The following is a 23415-nucleotide window of genomic DNA, read 5'->3' as shown; positions in this document are numbered from 1 at the left end:
GTGCTTGCATGGATTTATATCTGTGTGACTTGTTACTTCATAATGAGTAGTTCTGCTACTCCCCTGTAAATTCAGGAAATCCAGTGTTCATGAAGATACCCCTCAAGTCTTTCTGTATTGAGTCAACTCTTCAGCTTGGTATCTCCTCTACCCTTACCCCTGCAGCCTGAATATGAGTAGAACCATAGCCCAAAGGCGCAGTAAGCTGCACTGAGAAAGATAGGACAATGACAGATATCCAGAATGGGGTAGGAGTGATTGTTTTGAATGCCTTTATTTGATTTAAAAAAAAAATGCCACATGGCTCTCTTGCCACTGGGGAAGAGAAACTGACTCTGGGATTAGGGATGACCCAGTTTGTGCTCTTCAGCTAGAGCCCTTTACCAATTTAGCTTGTCAAAGACCCAGCTGAGAAGCAGGGACTATTTCCTATATTCTTTGTAACTCCAGTACTGGTTATAAGTCTCAGGAATTAGTAGGCAGTAAATAAGAGTACACATTTACAAGTTTGGGCCAGGTGTAATACCTGGCTTTTTGTTGTTGTTTATTTGTTTTGCTTTTTTAATGTAGCTAAAGTATAAAGATGTCCTGTTTTATTTTTTCAATATATTTTTTATTGATTTCAGAGAGGAAGGGAGAGGGAGAGAAATATAGAAACATCATTGTTGAGAGAGAATCATTGATCAGCTGCCTCCTGCACACCCCCTACTGGGGATTGAGCCCGTAAGCCAGGCATGTGCCCTTGACCGGAATCAAACCTGTGACCCTTCAGTCTGCAGGCTGACGCTCTATCCACTGAGCCAAACAGGCTAGGACTCAGAAAAATGTTAAAGTTTTTATATCCTAATTCAAATACAAGATCTTGGAATAGACCCTCAAGTGATTTTTCCCCCCAATTTCTATTTTTTAAATAGGAAATTTAACTAGGAAGACCCTAAGCTCCAAATGTAAAGATACCTCCTTTCTCCTAGTATTCAGCCTGATCAGATTCCGACCCAATATGGAGTGGGAGGGGATAAATCACAACTAAAGACCTTGGCACTTATATAAGAAATTTAAATAACAGGCAGACATATAGAGATTCGTAAATATGTACTTGGTGCCAGCTAAACCACAGAGAAGATACTGCATTTGTGGTCCAGAGAAGTTAAATATTTGTGGTCAATTTAAAATTCAACATAAAACTCTCATCTGTGATGGAAAATATCCAGAAACTGCATGGAGGCCATGCAAGCTACATAAACTCTCCAAGGCCTCTTCTTTCTCCCGGCTGGACTAGAAGAGCCTGTTCGCCTTTCCTCATACTACGCATAGCTGGCAAGCCCTTCTAGGAGAAAAAGGACTCCCTGGCACTCCGACTACCTACTTTAGCAGGCCTTCTCTGCTTTGTGGCTCACTCCTTCACATCTGATCAAGCAGCATATTATCCAAGAACCTTTCCCTGTCCATCCTATATAATAAAAGACTATTATGCAAATTGTCCCCTCGGGCAGGAGTTCGACCAACCTGGAGCTAGATATGCGCTGACCACCAGGGGGCAGGACAGAACATGGTAGGTGTCGGCGACACGATGCTGGCAGCGGGTGGCAGTGGAGGCACTTCTGGCCTCAATGGGCCCCGACAACAGCAGGACCACAGTGGAATGGTGGAGCAGGTGAGCGGGTGGCACTAGGCCAAGGCAGGTGCGAGCAGGGCCCCGATCGCCCTGCCAGTTGCCCCATGGATTGGCCCTGATTTCAGGCCAGGCCTAGGGACCCTACCCATACATGAATTCCATGCACCGGGCCTCTAGTCTTATATAAAACTAGAGGCCCAATGCACAAAATTCGTGCACTCGGAGGGGTCCCTGAGTCCGGGAGCCTTAGGGGGATGTCCAACTGCTGGCTTAGGCCCACTCCCCACAGTGAGCAAGCCTAAGCCAGCAGTCGGACATCCTTAGTGCTGCTGCAGAGGCGGGAGAGGCTCCTGCCACCGCCACTGCGCTTGCCAGCTGTGAGCCCGGCTCAAGGCTTCTGACTGAGCAGCACTCCCCCTGTGGGAGTGCACTGACCACCAGGGGGCAGCTCCTGCATTGAGCATCTGCCCCCTGGTGGTCAGTGTGCGTTATAGCAATCGGTCGTGCCGCCATTCAGTCGATTTGTATATTAGCTTTTTATTATATAGGATAGCAATACTCCAACCTTGTTACTCTCTGTCCCTCTTACCCTACTTTTTTTTTTTTATAGTACTTCCCATTACTTGTCCTGTATTTATTTGCTTATTTGTTTCTCCGTCTCACAAGAATGTTAAGCTCCATAACATCAGGAGCATTGTTTTACTGATTGCTATATTCCTAGTTCCTTGAATAAGGCCTGCCACATAGCAGTTACTTAATAAATATTTCTTGAATGAATTCAATGGGATACCTTAAAACGTTTCAGGAAGTACAGTCTAGGAAGCAAAGAGTTATGTCCTGTTCTGGAATAGGGTACTGTTACATGGTAGAACCTCAGACTGTGAGATCAGCTTGAAACACCGTAAATGCTTTACTTTCTTTCTGTGTGTGTGTGTGTGTGTGTGTGTGTGTGTGTGTGTGTGTATTTTACTGATTTCACAGAGAAAGGAGGGAAGGAGAGAGAGAGAGAGAAATCGAAATAGAAACATGATGAGAATGAGAGAGAATAATCCATTGGCTGCCTCCTGCACACCCCCTACTAGGGACCGAGCCTGCAATCCGGGCATGTGCCCTTGACCGGAATCGAACCTTGAACCCTTCAGTCTACAGGCCGAGGATCTATCCACTGAGCCATACCAGCTAGGGCAATGCTTTACTTTCTATTCCGTGGTAGCTGCATATGGTTCCCAAGAGGGAGACTGGCCCTTTAAGATGGTGCCTGAGCCTTCAGATGTATAAGGCACCTGGCTTACATAGAGTGATAGAATTAACAGTTTAATATTCATGTTGCAGTGTTTGTTTCTAGCCTTCAAATTTGTTGAAGACTCTGATGTGGGAGCTCTTTCTGGGCAGCATGTAGACTGGAGCACACACTTATACTTTCCATATTCTTTTTTGACATGTAAATGCAGCCTCTCTTGCCCAGCTTTTTGTCATTTGAGACCCTGCCTGGTTGAGGGGACTGTTGTTGCTGATCAGGCTTGTTGGACCTGATGATGAGTGATGGACTTGACTGATTTGCTCCTATCTGCTTTTCTTTGCTAGGTTTTCCAGTCCCTCCAATACAGAGAAACTGTTGCAATAAACACATTAGGTTTTCTGGATCTGTTCCAGAACCTTATTGTTGATGACCTTTAGCATTTGGTATGAAGTGTGCTTCACAAATGATGTTGATAATCTCTAAGATAACGCTGTCAAATTTTAAAAAATGGCGATGTGTATCGCCATTTATATTTATAAGGTATAGGAAGAGCCCATACTTAATTGTATATGACAGTGTATGCGTAAATATCTCTGAAGGACATACCAGAAACTGGCATGGGGCTGAGGAACAGAGGTTCTAGAAACCAGAGGTGAGATTTTGTTTTTAAAATTAAGCCGCTTGTACTGTTTGCTTGTTTTTAACATGTGCCATGTGTGTAAACACATTTATAAGCAGCTTTGGTTTGGCTGGTACTTGAAGCCAAGGTGACTCCCTATCTTCATTACCCCCTAGAAGAGAAGCTATTGTTGAACTTCTTTTCTGCTTTGTCAGCAGCAAGAGTGACTTTAGCCTAAGTAACAGAATTCGGTGATAGCTTTTAGCTCTTGTTGTCAATAAAAAAGATAGGCTGTGTGTAGGCTTCCCTAGTATGGCTGGTACAGAAATTTTCTCTTTCTCCTTCTTATCAGTATGAAGCACTGAAACTGTACTTTAGCAAAGTTTATACAGTAGTCACCCATTATCCACAGGGGATTCATTCCAAGACCCACAGTGGATGCCTGAAAGTGAGGATTGTACTGAACCCTATATACTGGTATACTAGTACTATTTTTTTCTATACCTACATACCTATTATAAAGTTTAACCTTCTCTTGTACTTGGTGCCATTATTATGTAAAATAGGGGTTACTTGTACAGAAGCACTGTGATACCGGGACAGTCGGTCTGATAACTGAGACAGCTACTAAGTGAATAATAGGCAGGTTGGGTATCTGGCATGGATACAGTGGACAAAGGGATGATTCACATCCCAGGCAGGACATAACAAGACAGCGTGAGATTTCATCATGCTACTTACTCAGAACGGCGCACAATTTAAAACTTAATTATTAATTGTTTGCTTCTGGAATTTTTTATGTAATAATTTTGGACCACGGTTGACCAAGAGTAACTGAAACTGTAGGAAGTGAAACCGCGGATAAGGGAAGACACTGTAATTGTTTGCTTGTCGTTCTGTGTGTGTACTCCAAAAGTAGAGTAAGCAGCGTTCCTAGTTACCGGCTGGTTGTCTCTATCCCTGTTCTTAGTTTAATAACTTGGAAAGATTTAATAAATAATCAGAAATATATTCTAACAGCAGCTTTTTTATTTCTTTTTCAAATCCTATGAGGATATACTACATAGTCTTGGTGATCAGGAATGGACCAGATGAGATACCATAAACTCTAATGCCATTTTGCCAGAATGACCTGCAGAATAATACATCTCCCTGACCTAAATAAAAGTAATAGTCTTCATTATGCTTTGTTCTGTTCATGAGAAATATCCATGTAAGTTATGCTGTCTGGGCTTGGGTTTACTGTAAAATGGGGGTGACAATAGTCCCTTTGTAAGATTTCAGTAAGGATTAAATGAGATAACATAAGTGAAAATGTCTAGATTATAAAAATAAAAGTCTCTTCAACATATATGTTCTTCATAATAAGTGGAGGGGGCTGTTAAGAAGACTCCAAAGAAACAACCAGTTATAATCCAGTTTACACCAAATTCCCATATATATTCCCAGATTATCCTATAATTTCTACTGCTGTTTTCTGTAATTCATAAGGATTTTCTCATAATCTCTACTACCTTCAGGTTTTACCTCTCAGTTGTTGCTATTATCTTGTGGCTTTGGATGTGAAAAAAACAAACAAACAAAAAACGCTGTTGAATTTGCCTTTTAGACTATGTTCAGGCCCAGCAAGAAATTGGGCAGCATTAGGGCATTTTTCTGAAGGCAAGGCATTATTCCAAGGATTCTCCTATAATGGAAACCCTTAAGTGAGAATCTGTGTACTCTTGAAGGAGAATAGCAGAACACCACTTTGGAAATAAAATCACGCTGTCCTGGGCATTCCAGTGCTTCCCGGGCTGGCCTTCTTTCGACACCATTTCTTTCTGCAATCCCACCCCACTCAGCCCTGGCACATAGTCCCATGAACATGCCACCTGCCTTCTCTCTCTCTCTCTCTCTCTCTCTCTCTCTCCCCTTATCCTTTGGCTGCTCAGTTTACTTTTTCCACATCCTCACCCTCTTCCACTTCCAAACTAAATAACCTTCACAGATGGCTTGTTCCATCAGAGCTGTTTAAGAACACAAGACAGTGATGTGGGGTCCAGGAAGAACTGCCAAAGCCCAAGACTGCCCTTCCTACACAGAAGAAGACAACTTGGTCATCAGCTCCCTAGAAGTCCATGGACACTAAGCAGAAAGGCTGGCAGATTGGGTGGTGGAATGTCTCTTTAACACTATAATCCTCTAGCAGCTAGCAACTAGTTCTCACTTAGATTTACAAGTCAAAACCTAGAGCTGGATACATTGCATACTCGATTTTCCACATAAGACAGAGCACTTTGTAGTTGGCATTTCTCCCCCAGTTTTTTACAGCATGGAAACCCAACAGGAAATGACAGTCCCATTTGTGTTTTGGATCATGGTTTGAGTCCTTACTGAACTTCTTTGTGAACTTCTGGAGAGGTCTAGATCCCTGCCCTGCCTGACCTGAAGGGCAGTATTCCCAGCTGTCAGCACATCCTTGGGAAGAGGGTGAACTTCAGTCGCCTATTAGAAATCCTGCAGATGAGAGAAGACCCAGAATTTCACTCTTTCTTTCCTGTCAGCAAGGACATGTAAGTTTCCTGCCTGCCTTGTCATCAGCTTTGAGATTCTTTTCTCCTACATCCCCCCATGTATGCAGTGGTGTGTAAGCTTCTGCCCCCATTCATGATCCCAACACAGATCCTTCCCTCTGTTATAATCAGATGGGTCTGGTTAATTTTGCCCTCGTGACAAGACAGCCTTTTTCTTGTCCTCACAGTTATTCCTGTGGGACTTAAGACCTCTCTGGTCATGGTCTCTCCTCTCTTTACCTTCCTTCTGTCTCATCTCTCTCCAACTGTAGCCTCTGGTTCCTCTGAGGTCACTGAGAAAAGGCAGTATGTGCCATTTACTGCTATACGAGTCGCTCTTCCCTCAGTAAGAAGAGTTCCATTGAAAGACACCCCCCCCCCCCTTCCTCATCAAAAGCCATGTTGTTGGCTTAATCTGCTTGAATTTTGGCATAACTTGGCAGGGAACAATGGCATGTGTGGAGTGGTCTGGCCAGACAAAGGGAAGGTAACTCTCAGAGCGGACAGTTGAAGAAGCTTCCCCTGGAAACACCAGACTAGAGAAGGAAAGAGAAAATTCTGTGGCAGGAAAAAAAAACTATTCTTTCTCTTCTCCACCTTCTTATCTTCCTCCAAGAGCAAGAGTTACCAGATGAACAGCACTGTTGTTTGCACAGTAAACGTTTTTTGGATTGATGGGTTTGTGTAACCTTGTGTGCCAGGTGGAAGAGGAAGCTTTGATTTCCTTTGTCTTGCCCCCATGCTCTATGCTGGACCTTCCTCTCTACAATACATCCAGAGGTCAACACTGTAGTGCAAATAACTTGCTGGGGACACTCACGCATAGGTCTTAACTTGGCATCCAACAGTGACTAGTTTCCCATATTCATTCAGCTCATCAGCTGATTAACTGAAGTCTTACCCGTACTGTGTCCAGGGAAATTAAATCTGAATGATAGAATTCCTTTTAGGGCACATGCATTGAGAAATTTTTTTTTTCATGTTTTAGGTTGGTGTATTTGTTTAATCAGAACAGGCCATTTGTTTGCCCATGTGGTCTGTAATCTCATTTTATTTTTTATTTTTTAATCTTTATTGTTGAACGTATTACATATGGCCTCTTTTTCCCCTGGAATTTTTAATGTTAGTACCTCTGTTCTTGCCTGTAACTTAGCCAAGTACCCATTTGGTTTGTGTTAATCTAAATGCAAATTCGTCATAAGTGTTTATTTTGTCTTGGGGGTCGGCCTTTTGGCTGCTGGGCAAGGGGGGTATCCTTTAGTGAAAAGGACTTGAAGTAGGTCCCTATCTCCAAAAGTATCATTACCTTCGTAAGAGGCTACAAAGTATAACAGACTGAGCACAGACCTTTGGAGTAAGACAAACCTAGGTTCAAATCCCAGTTTCACCACTTACTGGATGTTTCTTTCCTCAGAGCTTCAATTTCCTCTTCCTCTTTCTATCTCACAGGATTACTGTGATAATCAAATGAAATAACATAATGCCTAGCAACCATCAGTCACCACTTCATCTCCACCACAGCTTTCCCAGTAAAATGGGATATGTCAGCCATCGAGAAGCTGTGACCAGTGAAATCTGCAGAGGAAGCAAAATGCTATTTTTTCTACTTGCCATTACCCTGAACCTCTGTCCTGGGCTTCTTGCATGCTCATGAGTTTCTGTTTTTAGAACGTACCCAACCTGAGTTTGGTCAGTGTTCTTTTTTCCATGTGAGGACGCCTTTCATGATCAATACCCAAGGGCTTTAGGATGTCTAGATGGTGATTCGCCTCAAAGGCAAGCCTGATCCCTGTGCCACAAAGGTGTTCCTGGCAAACTGGTTTCCAGAGACCACTCTTGACCTCTTCACACCTTGGCTTTTCTTCAAGAGCCTTTCCTGGCTTCAGATCTGGTGAGAAGCTAGCCAGAGAGCTTGTCCTCAGCCTCCGGTGGGACGCACAGGTTTGGCTTGTACCCTGCAAATGGCCTGGAGGGAGCTCCAGGGTGTTGGAGATGGCCATGGGAAAGAAACGGCTCAGAAAAAGCATGGTGCGTGAGCCAGCAGCTCCCCGCTGCCTGCTGGAGCGGGCTCAGCGAGGCCTCTGACAAGAGGCTTCAGAACACTAAACAGGTGATTAAAACATCAGTCCGAGTCTTTCCAAACCTCACAGAAAGCCAAAAACTTAGTTTGGACACCAACAGAAATTTTCCACTCTGGAGCTTTATAAACTGATCTGCTGTTTCTTCCTCTGCTCTGTGGCCAGAGGGGAGCTCTGTGCTAATGATTCCATAAAACCCTCCAACTCTTCCTTCGTGGCTTATCATATGAGAAGAACCTATACCACCTTTTTCCGTCAAGAATTGTCTCCTATGGAAACAGATTCTGAGTCATCAACCCTTCCAAAAAGGCTAAGCCCAGCTCTTGGCACTGTCCCCTAGGACAGAGCTGAGCTCCCCCATCAAGGTCAATGGCAGAGCTGAACTGTCTTTCCTCTCCTCCTTTCCAAGATGCCTTCCCAGAATCATAGAAACCTTTAGGAATGGAAAGGGATCTTCAGGATCATCTGTATTTTGCAAACAAGGTTCAGTAACTTGCCCAGGTGAGGAGAGCATGAAGGAACTTTTCCTCTAGATCCTGCTTTCCCTGGACTTGCATACCCAGACCAGGAGTTCAGTCTTCAGAAATCAGCAACAAGATTGCCCCTCTTTGGTTTTTTGTTTTGTTTTTAAATTTTTATTGATTTTTTTAGAGAGAGAAACATCAACTTGTTGTTCCACTTACTTATGCATTCATTGGTTGATTTTTCTATATGCCTTGACTGGGAATCAAACCCTCAACCTTGACATATCAGGACGATGCTCTAACCATCTGAGCTACCCAGCCAGGACAAGGCTGCCCCCCTTTGAGTTTCTCTACTAGATCAGATTATCCCCTTGTGAGTTGTGAGCATCTCTGTCCCCAGCACAGGCAAATGGTCCAGATCCATGGGGAACTGTGGCAGTTGGACACTGATTAAGAGAAGAGGCACATTGCAGCTCCTCCACTTACTGCATAACCTTGAGTAAGTCTGTGCCTTGATTTCTTCATCTGCCAAATTGAGATAACAGGCCTTCCTACTTCATGGAGTTGTCGAGATTAGGTGAGTTGGTGTATGTAAAGCATTTGGCATGGTGCCTCGCATGTAGCAGCCATTCTGTTATTGGGAACTTTTAAGGATGAATGAAGCACACAACGGGTTTGTTGTTATGCCTTAGAAGGCCCAATGGTGCTCTCCCAGGAAGCGGCTCTGGTGAGGTGGCGAGAACACTGGACTAGAAAGTCATTGCATCTGGCTTCAGATCTCATTGAAATTACTCAAGTTTCAGTTTTCTTACCTCTATTATCGTGATCTAATTGTAATAGTTAATTGCTTCATAGGGTGCTAAGGATTTTATAGATCCTGAAAGTGCCATGGAAAATATAAGGTCATATTTTTTGTACCTTAGCTGGAGTTGCATTTTGAAGAATTGACCAAAATTGTGGCCACCTATCTTTTCAGCCTTTACAGCAGTGATTGTGAAACTTCAGTGTTCATAAGTACCTGGGAGACTTATTTAAAGTGTACAGTACAGCCGAAACCGGTTTGGCTCAGTGGATAGAGCGTCGGCCTGCGGACTGAAGGGTCCCGGGTTCGATTCCGGTCAGGGGCATGTGCATTGGTTGCGGACACGTCCCCAGTGGGGGGTGTGCAGGAGGCAGCTGGTCGATGTTTCTCTCTCATCGATGTTTCTGGCTCTCTATACCTCTCCCTTCCGCTCTGTAAAAAATCAGTAAAATATATTTTAAAAAAAAATAAATAAATAAATAAATAAATAAAGTGTACAGTACAAGGCCCTATCCCCAGAAACACTAATTTATTTAATCCAAAGTAGAGTCCAGGAATCTACAATTTTAACAAGCTCACTATGTGATTCTGATTCAGGTGGTTTGAAAAATAATGCTTTTTAGTATTCAGAGGTGAAGAAAGGGAATTAATACTTATTTAGCTTCTTCTGTGTGCCAACATTTGCTTTACTTATATTTCATGAATAGACTTTAGTTAGGTTTAGTTATCAAAGCTTAGTCTTGTCTCCAACTGTGAGGTACTATTAGCCACATTTGATACTCAGGACTCTAGATGTAGGACTCAAAAATGCAATTTATAGTAGCCTTCTACCTCACCCCTAACCTGAGAATTTCTGTACTTTTTATATTTTTAATTTGCTGTGGGGATTCTCAAGATATTTCTTGGGTGTAGTATTTCCAAGAGCATAACACCAGTGCTTTGAAGAGTGTAAGTCTCACCTCTTGCTGAGATGTGTTATACCTTACCCTGGGGCAATAGCCTCTACTTACAGCAACGTGTGATATGCCCAGAGCTTGGCTTCTTGTGGTATCTTATTTCAAACTAGAAACTCTGAAAGCAGTTTGTCAAAAGAGAGCACCTATCCCAAGTTATTGAGCCCAAACTTCATGGGGAACTCCACCTAAAGCAGAAAGTAGCATCTCTGAATCTGTCCAGGGTGTCTGTGTGCAATACAACCCAAGGAGCATGATTCACATAGTAGACAATGTGGTTAGCACCTCTCCATGATCATCATGTCCCCTGGAATTGTCCTAAGGTCCTGAGGCTGCCATTTGCCTCCCACAATGAGTCATCCACGTTGTCCAAATACCCATAGTGTATGCTGCAGATAGATTTTCTGTGTGTATGTACATACAAATTACATTGTCTGCCCTTAGGAAACTTACTTAGGAGAGAAAATAGGATAGATTAATGGGAAAAGATATTGATAAGCATAAACTAATCAACAGATCAAATTATGGATGTCTTGAACTTGAGAGGGAATACATTCTCAGATGACAAATTTAAGATCCAAAGGGAACTTTACAGGCTACAATGAAAGAAGTACATAACAAGATGAAACCAAATAAGAAAGAATAAATGCATAACCTTAACCTTATCCAGAAAGTCAGCTGCACATAGCAAGTAGCATGCAGCACAATCCTATATAATAAAGATGTAATATGCAAATTGACCCTCACGCCCTTGCACAACATGGCCGCCCCATGTGGTCAAAGATGACTGCCACAAGATGGCCGGCAAGGGAGGGTAGTTGTGGGCGATCAGGCCAGCAGGGGAGGGCAGTTAGGGGCAACCAGGCCAGCAGGGGAGGGCAGTTGGGGGGGACCAGGCCTGCAGGGGAGGGCAGTTGGGGGCAACTAGGCCTGCAGAGGAGGGCAGTTGGTGGCAACCAGGCCAGCAGGGGAGGACAGTTAGGGGTGACCAGGCCAGCAGGGGAGGGCAGTTGGGGGCGACTGGGCCAGCAGGAGAGGGCATTTGGGGGCAACTGGGCCAGCAGGGGAGGGCAGTTGGGGGTGATTGGGCCAGCAGGGAGCAGTTAGGCATTGATCAGGCTGGCAGGGGAGTGGTTAGGGGGTGATCAGGCTGGTAGGCAGGCAAGTGGTTGGGAGCCAGCAGTCCCGGATTGTGAGAGGGATGTCCGACTGCCGGCAGTTGGACATCCCCCAAGGGGTCCCAGATTGGAGAGGGTGCAGACTGGGCTGAGGGACACACACACACACACACAGTGCACGAATTTTGTGCACCGGGCCTCTAGTACTAAATAATAGGGTTTCTTATAATGCAGGATACCTCAGTGAAGGAATGTTATAAAAGGGACTAGTTAGTGGGGTTTTTGCACTTAGTGGGGGGAGATACTATTTAGTTACCTATGTGAAAACAATTTGGGAATTTGTTCATTAAAAGCTCACAATGTATTAGTGCAAGGTGGTGAACAGCAAAACCAAAGCCGTTTTAGTCTATTCATAGAATCAAGGTATCGAGAATGGAACAAGGAGATGTTCCACTCTGTTCTCTGCCGCCAGCTCACATGTGGGCACTCGCTACAGGAGACACAGTAGTCTCAGTGAAAGTCTTAGTGAAAAATAAGCAGGATGTTTAGGAGACAGTTGAAGTGAGGAACAGTTGAAGGAAGTGGGACTGTTTAGCCTAGAGAAGGTATAACACAGCAGACTTCAAATAATTTGAGACCAGTCATGTAGAAGCATAATTAGAAGTTTTTTTATGTGGCCCGGAGGGAGGAAAGAATTAGAAGCACTGGGAGGCAGATAGGGGTTTAAAAGGGACAGACATTTTTATCAATTTAGAAAAGTTAAAACTGGAATGGGTTCCCTAGTAGGAAGTGAGCCCCCTTGTAGATTCAAGGCAGTAGCAGACCTTTCATACAGCATGGTCTGAACTGAGGTTAACAGGGGGAACATTTGTTAGGTAATAATAGAAGTTACTTATTTGTTTCTTAAACATTAAGTAATGGTGGCTTTAAAAGCTTCCTCGGGGTCTTGAATCCTTTTCCTCCTAAAATAGTCAAGAAAGGGTTGGATCACTGGGAGATGATATTGAGGTTCTGGTGTGGCTCTGAATGATCAGTAACACTCTGGCTTATTAGTAATACCGATGTTGAGGGCTGCTGTGAGGTCAGAGAAGATGAAGGAAGTGTGGGACTAACCCATAGATGCTGAAAGGACAGCTGTGCATTTGGAAGAGGTTAGTGTCAGGTTACTGCAGAATCCCTCTGGACTGAAAATTCTGTGAAATCAAGATCTGCCTTGTTTCTCTCTTGTGTGCCCAGAATGTCTAACAGTCCCTGTCACATTTTAGAGCCTTAGGAAAAATGTGTGGATGGGAAGGGGGTGGGGTGGCTTTTTATCAAACTTAAAGGAAGATAAGGGAATGAGTTGATTGCAGAAAGGTGAAGTCACTGTAGGTTAGGGAAATAATCTGTTAAGTCTCGAGGTGCAAAGGGGAGCAAATGGCATGCAAGGGAATATCGAACAGGTTGCCTGGGGCCTGGAGTTGAGAATTAGGAAATAATAGCAAGAAGTGAGAATGGTAATATACAAGTGGGGAGGGGTAGGTGGGTGCTAGAGAGCTTGCCCAGATCACGGAAAGCATTGAGAAAAGTTGGAATTTAATCTTGTAGCAAGGCTAAGCCCAAGGGAATTCCCCATCTGACTTCCTCAGGACCCTTCTGTGTAAAAGGGATAAAGGAGGGTGTGCCAGGTCTCTACAAGGAGCTTCTCTTCCCCTCAGGCTTCCTCTTCCTTTTCCCTTGAGAAAAGAGGAATGAGACTTCTGCCCTCCTGAGTGCTTTAGGTAATGTATGGGTGTGAGGGGAGGAGCTATTTCTCTTTTGATACAGGGAGGCTTTGAGGTGACATCTCTGTCACATTCCCCCCCACTGGAGGCACTTTGTAAATATTTGTTGAATTGAATGTTGACTAAATGTGTTGGATGCTGCCAATGTCTCAGAAAGGGCATCTCACACACACACATAAAATAAAACCAGAAACAAATCTGGTGAAGAAACCTAAACAGAAGTCTAAGGGGTGGTCTCCTGATCTTGCCTGTCCAGAAGGCAAATAAGAATGTGGCTCAGAGCAACTAGAGCCCAGGATATAGTGCTCCTGGCCCAAAACTAACTGGCAGTATGGAAACAGACTGCATTGGATGTTTGCAAACTAAGACAGATGCAAAGGCTTTCATCCCCAGGGGCTGAGCTCGTAGCCTCCCCTGCTGGTTCAGTGAGTGAGGGCCCAGCGCCTGTGTTCCAGGTTTCAGACCAGCTGAAGCCAGCCAGACCTGAAAGGCTTGTGTTGGCAGTGCCAGTATCCGCCCCTAACCCTGCCAATTTGGGTGGCTGCTCTCAGAGCACTCTGCAGGGGAAGCAGATTGGACTGCAGCCTGTCCAATCCACTGCTGCCTGTAGTTTGCTGTCTGTGACGCGCTCACTGTTAAGAATTCACCTTGCTCGTACAGCCAGAGCTCAGCGCTCTAGAAGAGAGTAGTTTTTCTCTGTGAGGGAACAGTTCAAGAAGAGCAAGCTGTACTCTGCCCAGGAGAACCCAAACTCCTATCTGGCTTTGTTCAGAAGGTCCAAGCTCAGAAAATACAGGTGGGTAGAAAATGCCTCACTGGAAATTTTTCTCATCATTTCTCTTGTATTGAGAGGCCTGGAACAAGGATGCAGCAGGGTCTTGTTTAAGGAGGATACTATTAATAAAGACAAAGACACACACACACCCCAGTATGAAGGGACCAGGTGGGCAAAGCAATTGTGATGTTCACTACAGGGTTTTATTTCTGATGTGTGCATTGCTGGCGTGCTTGTCCTAAAGCCCAGACCCTTAGGGTCTCTAGAGTCCTATAAAATGCATACATGCCTCTCTGGTTAAGTCCAGGAATTTTTTGGGAGAATTAGGAAGAGCGACAACTAGAGAGAGCTGGGTCCTCCCTCCACCAAGTGGCCTGCCCACCAGCCTGGATCCAACACCTTAGCTCTGAATAAAATATTTCAGCAGCTTCAACATGCAGGTAAGCATTCAGGGCCTCTCCCCTCAGCCCTAGGCTTTGTGCCAGCCCCAGGCTTCCTTGCTTACCTCTGAGTCTGGTTTCCACACATCTCAGTGGTGTTAGGCAGAGTGCCCCTCCTGCCTCTGAGCAGAGTGACGCAGCAAGGAAGAAAGAAAATAACAGACACTTATTTATTGAGCACTTACTGGGCCTAGGCACCTTGCTAAATATTTGCTATGCATTATCTCCTTTGAACCTCACAAACAACTTGAGCAACAGAGGCTCAGAGACTTTAAGTAACTTATCTAAGGAAACACAGCTAGTAAGTGGCAGTTAAGGTTTGATCTCAGGTTCAAGTTTCATAGCCTGACTATGAAGCCCAGCTCCCTGTATTGCTTCAACTTGCCTCTTCCAGAATGGATTTGTGTTTCCTACTGTACTTACCTTCTCACTGCTAATGTGTACTCCACAACTCCTCTGTTCTCCCAACTCTATCCAGTGTGAACATAATCTTCCTCTCAGTAGCCAAGTACCTGTACCTTTTGGAATCTTCAGTAAAACTATTGGCGTATTCTCTCCCCCCACTGCCAAGTCTTCCCATCCAACCATTTGCCAGTTCCTGCGCTCCTCTTTCTAGGAAGCAAGGCAGGATATGGGTGGCCTGAGCAGCTGCATACCACTCTGAACAGGCATCTATCTGTACATTGCCAGCTGATTTGTAATGGCCCGCATTGCCTCTGCTAAGAAGGAAACACAGCTGTTGGGACCAGACACGTGGAATGGTGTGACAACTACAGGTTGGCCAGTGATGTTAGCATTTCATCTTGTGACCCACTGACCCCTCAGCTAGCCCAGACCAACTATAGAACTAGGGAGGGCTGGGTCTGGAGATGGGGATCAAAAGGGACTGAGGGAGAGACCTATGCTTAGCTGTCTTGCATAGAAATGAGGTCCTGCTATAGCAGGGATAGGGAAAGTGTGAAATGCTGATTGAGCTGATCCCCTTGGACAGTATGCCCAGGGGTTGTCAGGATATGCATCTGGCACAAGTACCCATGTCTTCTCTCCCTCTGATGCCTTTGTCATTCGGCCCCTGCATTGGTTCTTCCTTTCTCTGCCCTTCTAACTCTCTCTCAATTCCATTCTACTTAGGGAGGCTGCCAATGTCTGTCTCTGTAGTAAACTGTTGCCTCTGTCTTCAGAGTGATTGTTCATCCTTGTGGCCAGCTTTCCCCCTGCCCCTGGAGTCTGCTCCCCACCTGGAAGCCCCTCCCCCTAGGAATGTGAATAAAGCATTTCCTCTGTCTTCCCAGCTCCAGAGGATTCCCTGGATCTGAACTTTAATTGGCAGGCCTCTTCTTAGGCTGACCCACCCTTGGCCACTACAGAATTGTCCTACCCACCCTTCAGTCTCCTGTGAGAGTGAGTTGTGCATAACTAGAGGTTCCCAGTTTGTGAAAACACTTTCATCTGAGTTCAGTTTCTTGTAGCCAATAATGTAGGCTTGACTCATTGAAGATGATAATTAACCCATTGCAAATTGACCTCAAAAACCAGCCAAACAGCTTGTATTTTACCAGCCTTGGTTGTGGATTTGTAGGCTATTTTAAGGTTTCTTAATAATCTCAGCAAGACTTCACTTTCCTGTCTGCATCTTATTTGCTCTAAGGATATTCTGTAAAATTAACAAGCTATAAAGTTTGATTGAAGGGTTCAACAAATGTGAGAATAATTGACTGCATTTAGAGAAACAAGAAAAACAACCTGTAAACTTGAGTTTGTAGGGGGAAAACCCGTGTGATTTTTCTCTTTAACCAGAGGAGCAATAACAAGCAGGACTTTCTAAGACAAAAAAAAAAAATAGAACTGGCTGATAATGCAAGTTTAAATTCTGATTTCCTCCAAATCAAAAGCTCAGAAAAAGAAATTTTGAAAAATCTAACCATCCACTATGATGCTCATGCCTTCCAGGAGGTCTGTATGGAGAAAACGGGAACCCAATAGAGATAAAAGAGTTCCTCATTCCCTGGAGTCTGCATCCAGAGGAGCCTGGTTTCACTCTCTGACCCTGCCTCCTGTTCCCTTGCTAGACCAGGGGTGGTGGTAGGAGGTGTCCTCCCTTCCCCATGGCTGCTCTGAGGTGTGTGTGTTAAATCTTACAACTCAGACTACAGCAGACTCTGGTGCCTGGTGCTCCTCCCCTGTCTTCCATAAGACAGCTTAGATCTCTTTTTCTTTTTTCTTTTTTTTTAGATCTCTCTTTCTGTTTCTACCTGGGCATCTCTGCGAAAGCTGGGCATGCCCTCGGCTGAGTGGCTGTGGAGAGTCACCAGTTCTCAGAGAACTCCATTCTTGGCTTATCTGTCATTCCCTAAGGTTCCCAAGATCAGTAACTCAGTCTGCCTTCCCTCTTCTCTCTTGACCTAGAAGTTTTTTCCTTCTTCCCTCAAGACCTAACCTTCCTCTTAACTCCAGCCTCCACCTACCCCTGTGCATGCTCACATTCTGTCTTTCTAAGGAACTGAGCCTGGGACTGGCCAGGCTCCTGTACCGCCTCGCCGCATCTCACTTTCAGTTTTCCTTTCTGCTTGGTTCTTTGCGTGTGGACCTGATCGGGTGATAACTGGAACCCTGAAGCTAGAGGTTTCAGTTCCCACTGATGGAACACGCTGCCTCAGATGGTCCTCAGAAGGAAAAGGGGCTTTCTCTGGGTGCCTTGCTTTCAGCTTTTCCCTGACCTAAAGCCCCAGTTTTGTTTCCAGAGCTGACTGGAGTGATTTATGTAAGACATTTTGTCCATTAATTCTAGTGTTCCTAATAATCTCTGCAGTGAGTCTCCCTCCAGAAGGGCCATCACTGCCATTGAGAAGGTACAGGGTCCCGGGTTTCCTGGGGTACTCCTTAGCCAGCAGCCCTTTTCCCCACCTCTAGCCCCGGTCCAGCACAACCTGTTAACAGCCCAGGAAGGAACACCATGCTGCCCAGCTCTCTTCCCCTCTAGAGAATCCAGAGTTTGCCCAGAGCTACAATGTACATACCACTTACATTCTCTGTTTTTCATTGATACAGGATGGAAAAATATACTCATGAAAAGAGCTGTTGTGGGGATTATGTCATACGCTTCATCTGGACTCCTTCCTCTCCAAGCAGGGAGCCTAGCTTTAACCCCTCTCCTACCAGGAAGGCCTCCTGGGCCAGCCAAAGATTATCTTGGAGTTGCCTCTTTGTGGGTGGTTTGAAGGGCTTCTTCCATCATGATGTCTCTTATTAACCAAATTTAAACTTTTGTCCCCCAGATTCAAGTGCTGGAGGCTTTGTCTACGAGAATATTCCCATCAATCTGTGAAACTCTAGGGCCAAGAGAACTGGGTCCTCACCCCTCTAGGCCCATTTCTCCTACCATGAAGCAGAATGCTTTAGCTGGCAGGCTAGCAAGCTAGAGACAGAAGGCTTCTCTGTGCCCCTGGGCAAGCCCTAGACTTTGTGCCTCTCAGTTCCCCATTTACTGAATAGCTAGAACCCCATGTCTTACACCCACAGTGCGCTTTAGAAAGATAAGGAGACTGTGTACAATCTTACCTGGTCCCCTGCTAGTTGGATTGCAAAGGAACAGGGACCCTCTTCTAAAAGGTTGGGTGACTTTTCTTTCTCCAGACAGGTAGAATCCTTTTCAGGCCTCTTAGCAACCAGCTCAGAGACCCCACTGGATCAACGCCCTTTTGAGAATCAGCCAAGAGTTCCCTTGCCCTTTGGGGAGGGACTAGTGGCCCTAGTGAACAAAATCTCGGGGAAACCAGGCGCTTCTAAAGGAGTGAAAATGAAAAAGGCACTATTGGGAGAGGGCGTTCCATTTTGCTGTTGAGTCTCTGTGAATGACAGTTCCCAGTGATCCTCTAAGGATGTGTGCAGGCAGGCTCAGGATGTCTGCATCCCTAGGTCCCGCTGTGCCCTGGAAATCCCCATCTCCAGGAATCCACATCCACACATGTGGTCTTTCTCCTTCTTGGCCAGGAATTGCACACTTCCTGAGCCACTCAGAATGCCACCCAGCCTATGTTCTAACAGCGGGAATTTTCCTGCCCTCCTGTCAGCACACACGCACGGGCACACTCTCCTCTTCTGGGTAGATTTCTGCTGCACATTGCAGGAGTGCCAGCATAACCTCTCACCATCCAGGTGATGCCAAGGACCCTGGCAAGCTTCTTCTCTGTCCTCCTCCCACCCCTAAGCCCCCACCTCCTCGCCATTCAGCAGTAGCAGCCTCATACTGAAAAGGAAAGTCCTGGACCCATTACATAATTCTCCATAGTGCAAGCAGTAGCTGGGGCATAAGGTCAGAGGTCATAGTGGGGTCAGGTGGCTGACACACACTGTAACGACAAGGTGGTTAAAATTAGACCACAGAGAGGAAACTGGCAGTCTTGTGGAAATGCAGAAGTTTCCTCTGCAAGTGTGAGGCTGGGGATTCAGGGAGGCCACTGTGCGTGCTGCCTGCCAGGCTATTACTCATTTCAGCTCTGTTCTTTAATGCCTTTTAGCCCCTGCTTCTGTATTTCTAGCCTTCTTCATCACATGTTTGAATACACGCAATGGAATCCATGGTTACCTGCCTTGGTCCAAGGAGAGCTTCCTTCCTCCTTCAAGGAGGTGTAAGCCCAGGACCAGGCACCCCAAGCTCAAGACAGCTATTCTTTCCAAAGCCTTATCTGGATAGCTGAGCACCTTTTAGGTTAGTCTCTCAGGTGGAGGTAGTTGAAGTGCATAGCCTGGGATTCAGGCCCATAGTGATTCCAGGACCAATGGTGAGGGTGAGCAGGAGCCACTCCTTGGCAGGGAGAGTAGCAGGTTTTGCTGGGAAAGGGGGTAGAGGATGGAGTCATATAGCACCTGCGATAGAATGGTGCTCGTTTCCACAGTGTCCAGAGAACAGGGATCATGCCTGCCTCGTGGCTCCTTGTGGTACTCAGCCGAGTTTCTCTGTGCTTGTCCTTCCTTACTGTGAGCTTCCTGTGTGCCCCACTCCCTGGCGAAGGGAGCTTAGGAGATGTAGTCTTTGCCACCAGTGGGGTTATTGTTCGAGTGAAGGAGTAACAAATGTACCTGTGAAACAGTGAGCAAACAATCAAAGACAGACTCCAAGTTCATACTTTACTGTGTGATTCAGACATAGAATTCCCTTTTGTGTTGTGGAGTGGGAAAGCTTTGAGGGGGCTGGGGACACTCGGTATGGGCTAGAATCGGTGATGATGAGAACGGGCTGCCACCCTGTGGCATATCTGACCACTGAAGTGTGTTTCCCTGCGTGGATTGGCCTTCACCAGCTTCCAAGCTTCAGATCAAGTAGGGCCCCTCCTCTGCCTTGGTGAGTGCCCTTTCATGTGGAGGAGAGGACCCCAGAGGCCGGAGATGGAGAAAAGGGCATGAGGGAGTGCAAGCAAAGCAGATGGGTTTGCAGGTGAGGCCACCATGTGTGTGTGGTCCCACAGGAGAAGGACTCCAGACAAGGTGACTATGGAGACTTATCTGAGACACTTACGAATTTGACGATTGCTCAATATATTGAATTTCATTTCAGCTAAATCAGCCCCAGCTTCTCTGACAGCACTGGCTTATGTGCTGATGTGGCCACATGGGAGCAGGATGGCGTGAACCCTGGAGGAGCAGAGCTTTGGTGAAACACCCCCACCTGCTTTGCCTGTCTCCCTTCTGACAACAATTTCCTGCCTGAGCCCAGTCTCTGAGTATGAGAAGCTCTTAGGTGGGGCAGAACCCGCCAGGGGAAGCCCAAAATGATCTGGCTGAAATGAAACAGCCAAGAAAGCCCTCATCATTCATTTTGCACTCAGCTGAAAGTTCTCCTTTTGGGAGTCTGGTGAGAGGGGAGCTTGGAGAAGAATGGAGAGTGGCTGAGAGGGGTACCAGAAAGTTGTATTCTGTGAAAGCCAGTGGTTGGCACTCCACCCTTCCTTCTATCAATTAGGTACCAAACTTAAAAGAATTTAATTTAGTCTTTTTTATTATCAGGACTTCGGGAGGCAGGAGGGAGGCACAACCCCAGAGGATACCTGTCATTGATTCTGGGGTTGTCTGCTACCCTCAAGATGACCTAAGGAGAGACCATAGTGACTTTCTTCCCTTAGAAGATCTTGGTCCTCACCCCTTGGCCCTTGCTCACCGTGTCACACATGCACGCACACCGCACACTCATTCTGTCTCCTTGCCCAGCAACGTTAACACATTTCTCATGTGCTCCGCAGCCAACAGTGTCTCCTCATCTTCATCTTCCCTTTCAGAAAAGGCTGTTTTTCTTCTCTCCCTTTTGCCCTGTAGGTTATTGCAGCCGACTGCAAAAGGGTCACAGTGCTGAAGTATTTTCTGGAAGCCCTTTGTGGACAAGAAGAGCCTCTGCTGGCATTCAAGGGTGGAAAATATGTGTCAGTGGCACCCGTCCCAGACACCATGGGAAAGGAAATGGGAAGCCAAGAGGGAAAACAACTGGAAGATGAGGTACTGTGCGGGAAGAGCCCGCTGTGGCAGAGGGAAGGCTCCCCTTCCTCCCCCTCCAGCCCTGCTCTGCCCATGGCTTCGGCTTCTACCCCTGGTTATTTATAACCACTCAGAGCAGTGTCGATGTTAACGTGACCGGCCAACTTCTCAAGAGTGCACTCTGCTGGTGCCCCTTCCTGCCAGTCCCACCCCAATGCCTCCATCTCTGCTACGAGTTCCAGATGCTTCTTTTTAATGTTGCATTGGAGAAGGGAGGGAAAGAAAGAGTTTAATAATGTGCAGCTCCGGAGGCTTAGGAAAGGGAGTGGAGGGGGGTGTTAGGGTTCAGGCTGAGGATCAAGTTTATAGATGTGTGGAGCTCAGCGCAGCACAGGCCTGAACTCCAGCCTCTAGCACACGTACAGGAAGAGCTGACATTGCTGGCCCCGTGTGGAAAATCACCCCTCCCCCGGCTCCCCTCCCTCCCTCGTTCCCTCCCTCCCTCCCTCCTGCACATCCTGATGTGATTAAGGAATTCTCTTGTTTGTTTGCCCTTGGTTGTTCCTGTAGCCCTTGCTTCACTCTAAACCGTGTGCGCTCGCCCTAGTGTGAGCATGCGTGAGCCTGTGTGCCTACCCCTGCTAAACCTCACTGGCAGTTGCCCTGCCATGTATGTATGTGTCTTTCTGGGGGTGGTTGCTGTCGTGGGTCTGTCGGTCCTGGGCTTGTGTGTCAGTTTAAGTTGAACGCTGCTTCTAGCTTCCCCGCCGTCTGTGGGTTCTCAGTAAATGTGAGTGTGTAGCGGTGTTGGCGCATGTGTGTGTTTAATATCACTGCCAGCTGCCCTGCTGTGTGTCTGGGTGTGGGTAACTCTGTCTGGGTGTGTGTGCACACAGCTCACTTTTGCCTGATGGTTGATTCTTACCTTCTTTTTACCCCACAGTGTTAAAGACAGAGGGGACTTAGGTGGGAAGGAACGTGGGACTTAAGGAAGGGACGGAAGCAATTCCAGCCAGAGGCCAGGTCACCCGTAGGCCAGCACAGTCATTTGGCCCGCAAGAGTCTCAAGCGCCTGGTGGAGCAGGGTGGGGTGCAGGGATGAAATCAGCAACAGGCCAGGGAAGCCAGATGTCAGCTGGAAGCTGTCGTTTGTGATCTGAAACAGTGATAGAGTGGCCACCTTTGGTTCAGTCTTCAGAGCAGCAAAGTCTTGGACTGGCTTCATTAAAATAGCTGGAGAACCCCACCCCACCCCTGATGATACAGGCTCAGCTTCCAGGACAGAGGTGGTTCCAGGGATAAAGCTGAGCCCACGATTCCAGACTCCCCAGATGAAACCTGGGCAGGGAATAATGGGAAAGAATGAGCTGTCAGCATGGGAGGAGACAGTGGGGTTGCTAAAGCCATCGGGGTATCCAGCCTTCAGGCGGGACAGAGCAGTGCCACCCAAGCCCTGGGTACTGTGTAGGGAAGCATGGGTGGGGCAGTGCTAAGTCAGTTATCTCACCCACACCAGGAGGCTGAGGCAGCCGTGGAAGGTCAGCAAGGCTAGTTCTCCAGGATTGCTGTAAGAGATGTCCTCTGGCCAGTGGAGCCTGCAGTGCCAAATCAAGTTAGGCAAGTGAGGCCCAGAGAGGGGCTGAGCCACAGTTCTTTCTCTCCTACAGACCAGTTCTCTGGTCCCAGACCTTGGCGGTGCCCCCACTCTCCTTCAAATCTTATTAACCAGACAAAGGTTGTGACCCATGCCACGCTGCCCACTTCTTCCTTTTCCCACGAGCCTTCTGAGTTCCTTGTATGTTAGTGGCCCCTGGGAAACCCTACTTACCCAGGTCTGTGTAATTTCATAACCCTGAACTTCCTCGTTTGCTGTGAGAGCTGAGCAAACCTCAGACAAGCCTTGCTGACCCTCCTTTGACCTCAGTCAAGCTCACTCAGAGCCCCGTGATAACCCAGTGTATCCTGATCAGAGCAGGCAGAGGCCACGTTCCCTCATGGGCCAGTCAGGCATCCTATTCCACTCACTCCAGTCCAGTTTAACCCATGAACAAGGAAGTAAATATGTAGTGTCTTCCTGCTTCCCTGGGTCTCTCTGGAAGTGCCACCATGTAACACTATAGCCTGTGGGTTGTCAGATGAGTGCAGACAGCACCCAGACCCCTGAGACCTCTTAGGATAGTGGCAGTTCTGGCCCCATCCTGATATCTCATCTGTGCTCAGACTACAAGACTGAGTCACTTAAGCTGATTGGGAGAGAAAAGGTAGATACTTCTTCAAGCATCATTCTTCACGAAGATAACAGAGTCTAGTTCCTTAGGGATGCTACCGAAGCACCTGTCTTTCCACCCTAGACTCTACTACCCCACACACTTTACCAACCACTTTCAGCTAAGACTCCACTGGAGTATCATCTGGATATGGGCAGTTAGGGGGGAGATCAGGGTGTACTGCACAGGTCCTCGGTGGGCTATGGGAGACCTGGTGAAGCCGAGCCACTCCAGGATGGATCTGGGCTCACCGTCCAGATT

The 23415-nt window shown here is 46.5% G+C and overlaps 1 protein-coding gene across 3 annotated transcripts in view; it reads left to right on the top strand.

The window, feature by feature from the left end:
• SMG6 (SMG6 nonsense mediated mRNA decay factor) overlaps positions 1-23415 on the top strand; it is a 221788-nt gene that overhangs the window by 177336 nt on the left and 21037 nt on the right. For 2 of the 3 annotated variants that reach the window (XM_079799252.1, XM_079799254.1), the window contains exon 14: positions 20732-20908. The exons of the other annotated variant lie outside the window; for it this stretch is intronic. In XM_079799252.1, coding sequence (XP_079655378.1) covers positions 20732-20908 — 177 coding nt within the window. The remainder of the gene's footprint in view (positions 1-20731; positions 20909-23415) is intronic. 3 annotated transcript variants of the gene reach the window in all.

This window comes from Cnephaeus nilssonii (genome assembly GCF_951640355.1).
Source record: "Cnephaeus nilssonii genome assembly, chromosome: 19".
Classification (NCBI taxonomy): Eukaryota; Metazoa; Chordata; class Mammalia; order Chiroptera; family Vespertilionidae; genus Cnephaeus; species Cnephaeus nilssonii.
Note: the sequence above shows the minus strand (reverse complement) of the source record. Positions and strands in the feature narration are given on the sequence as shown.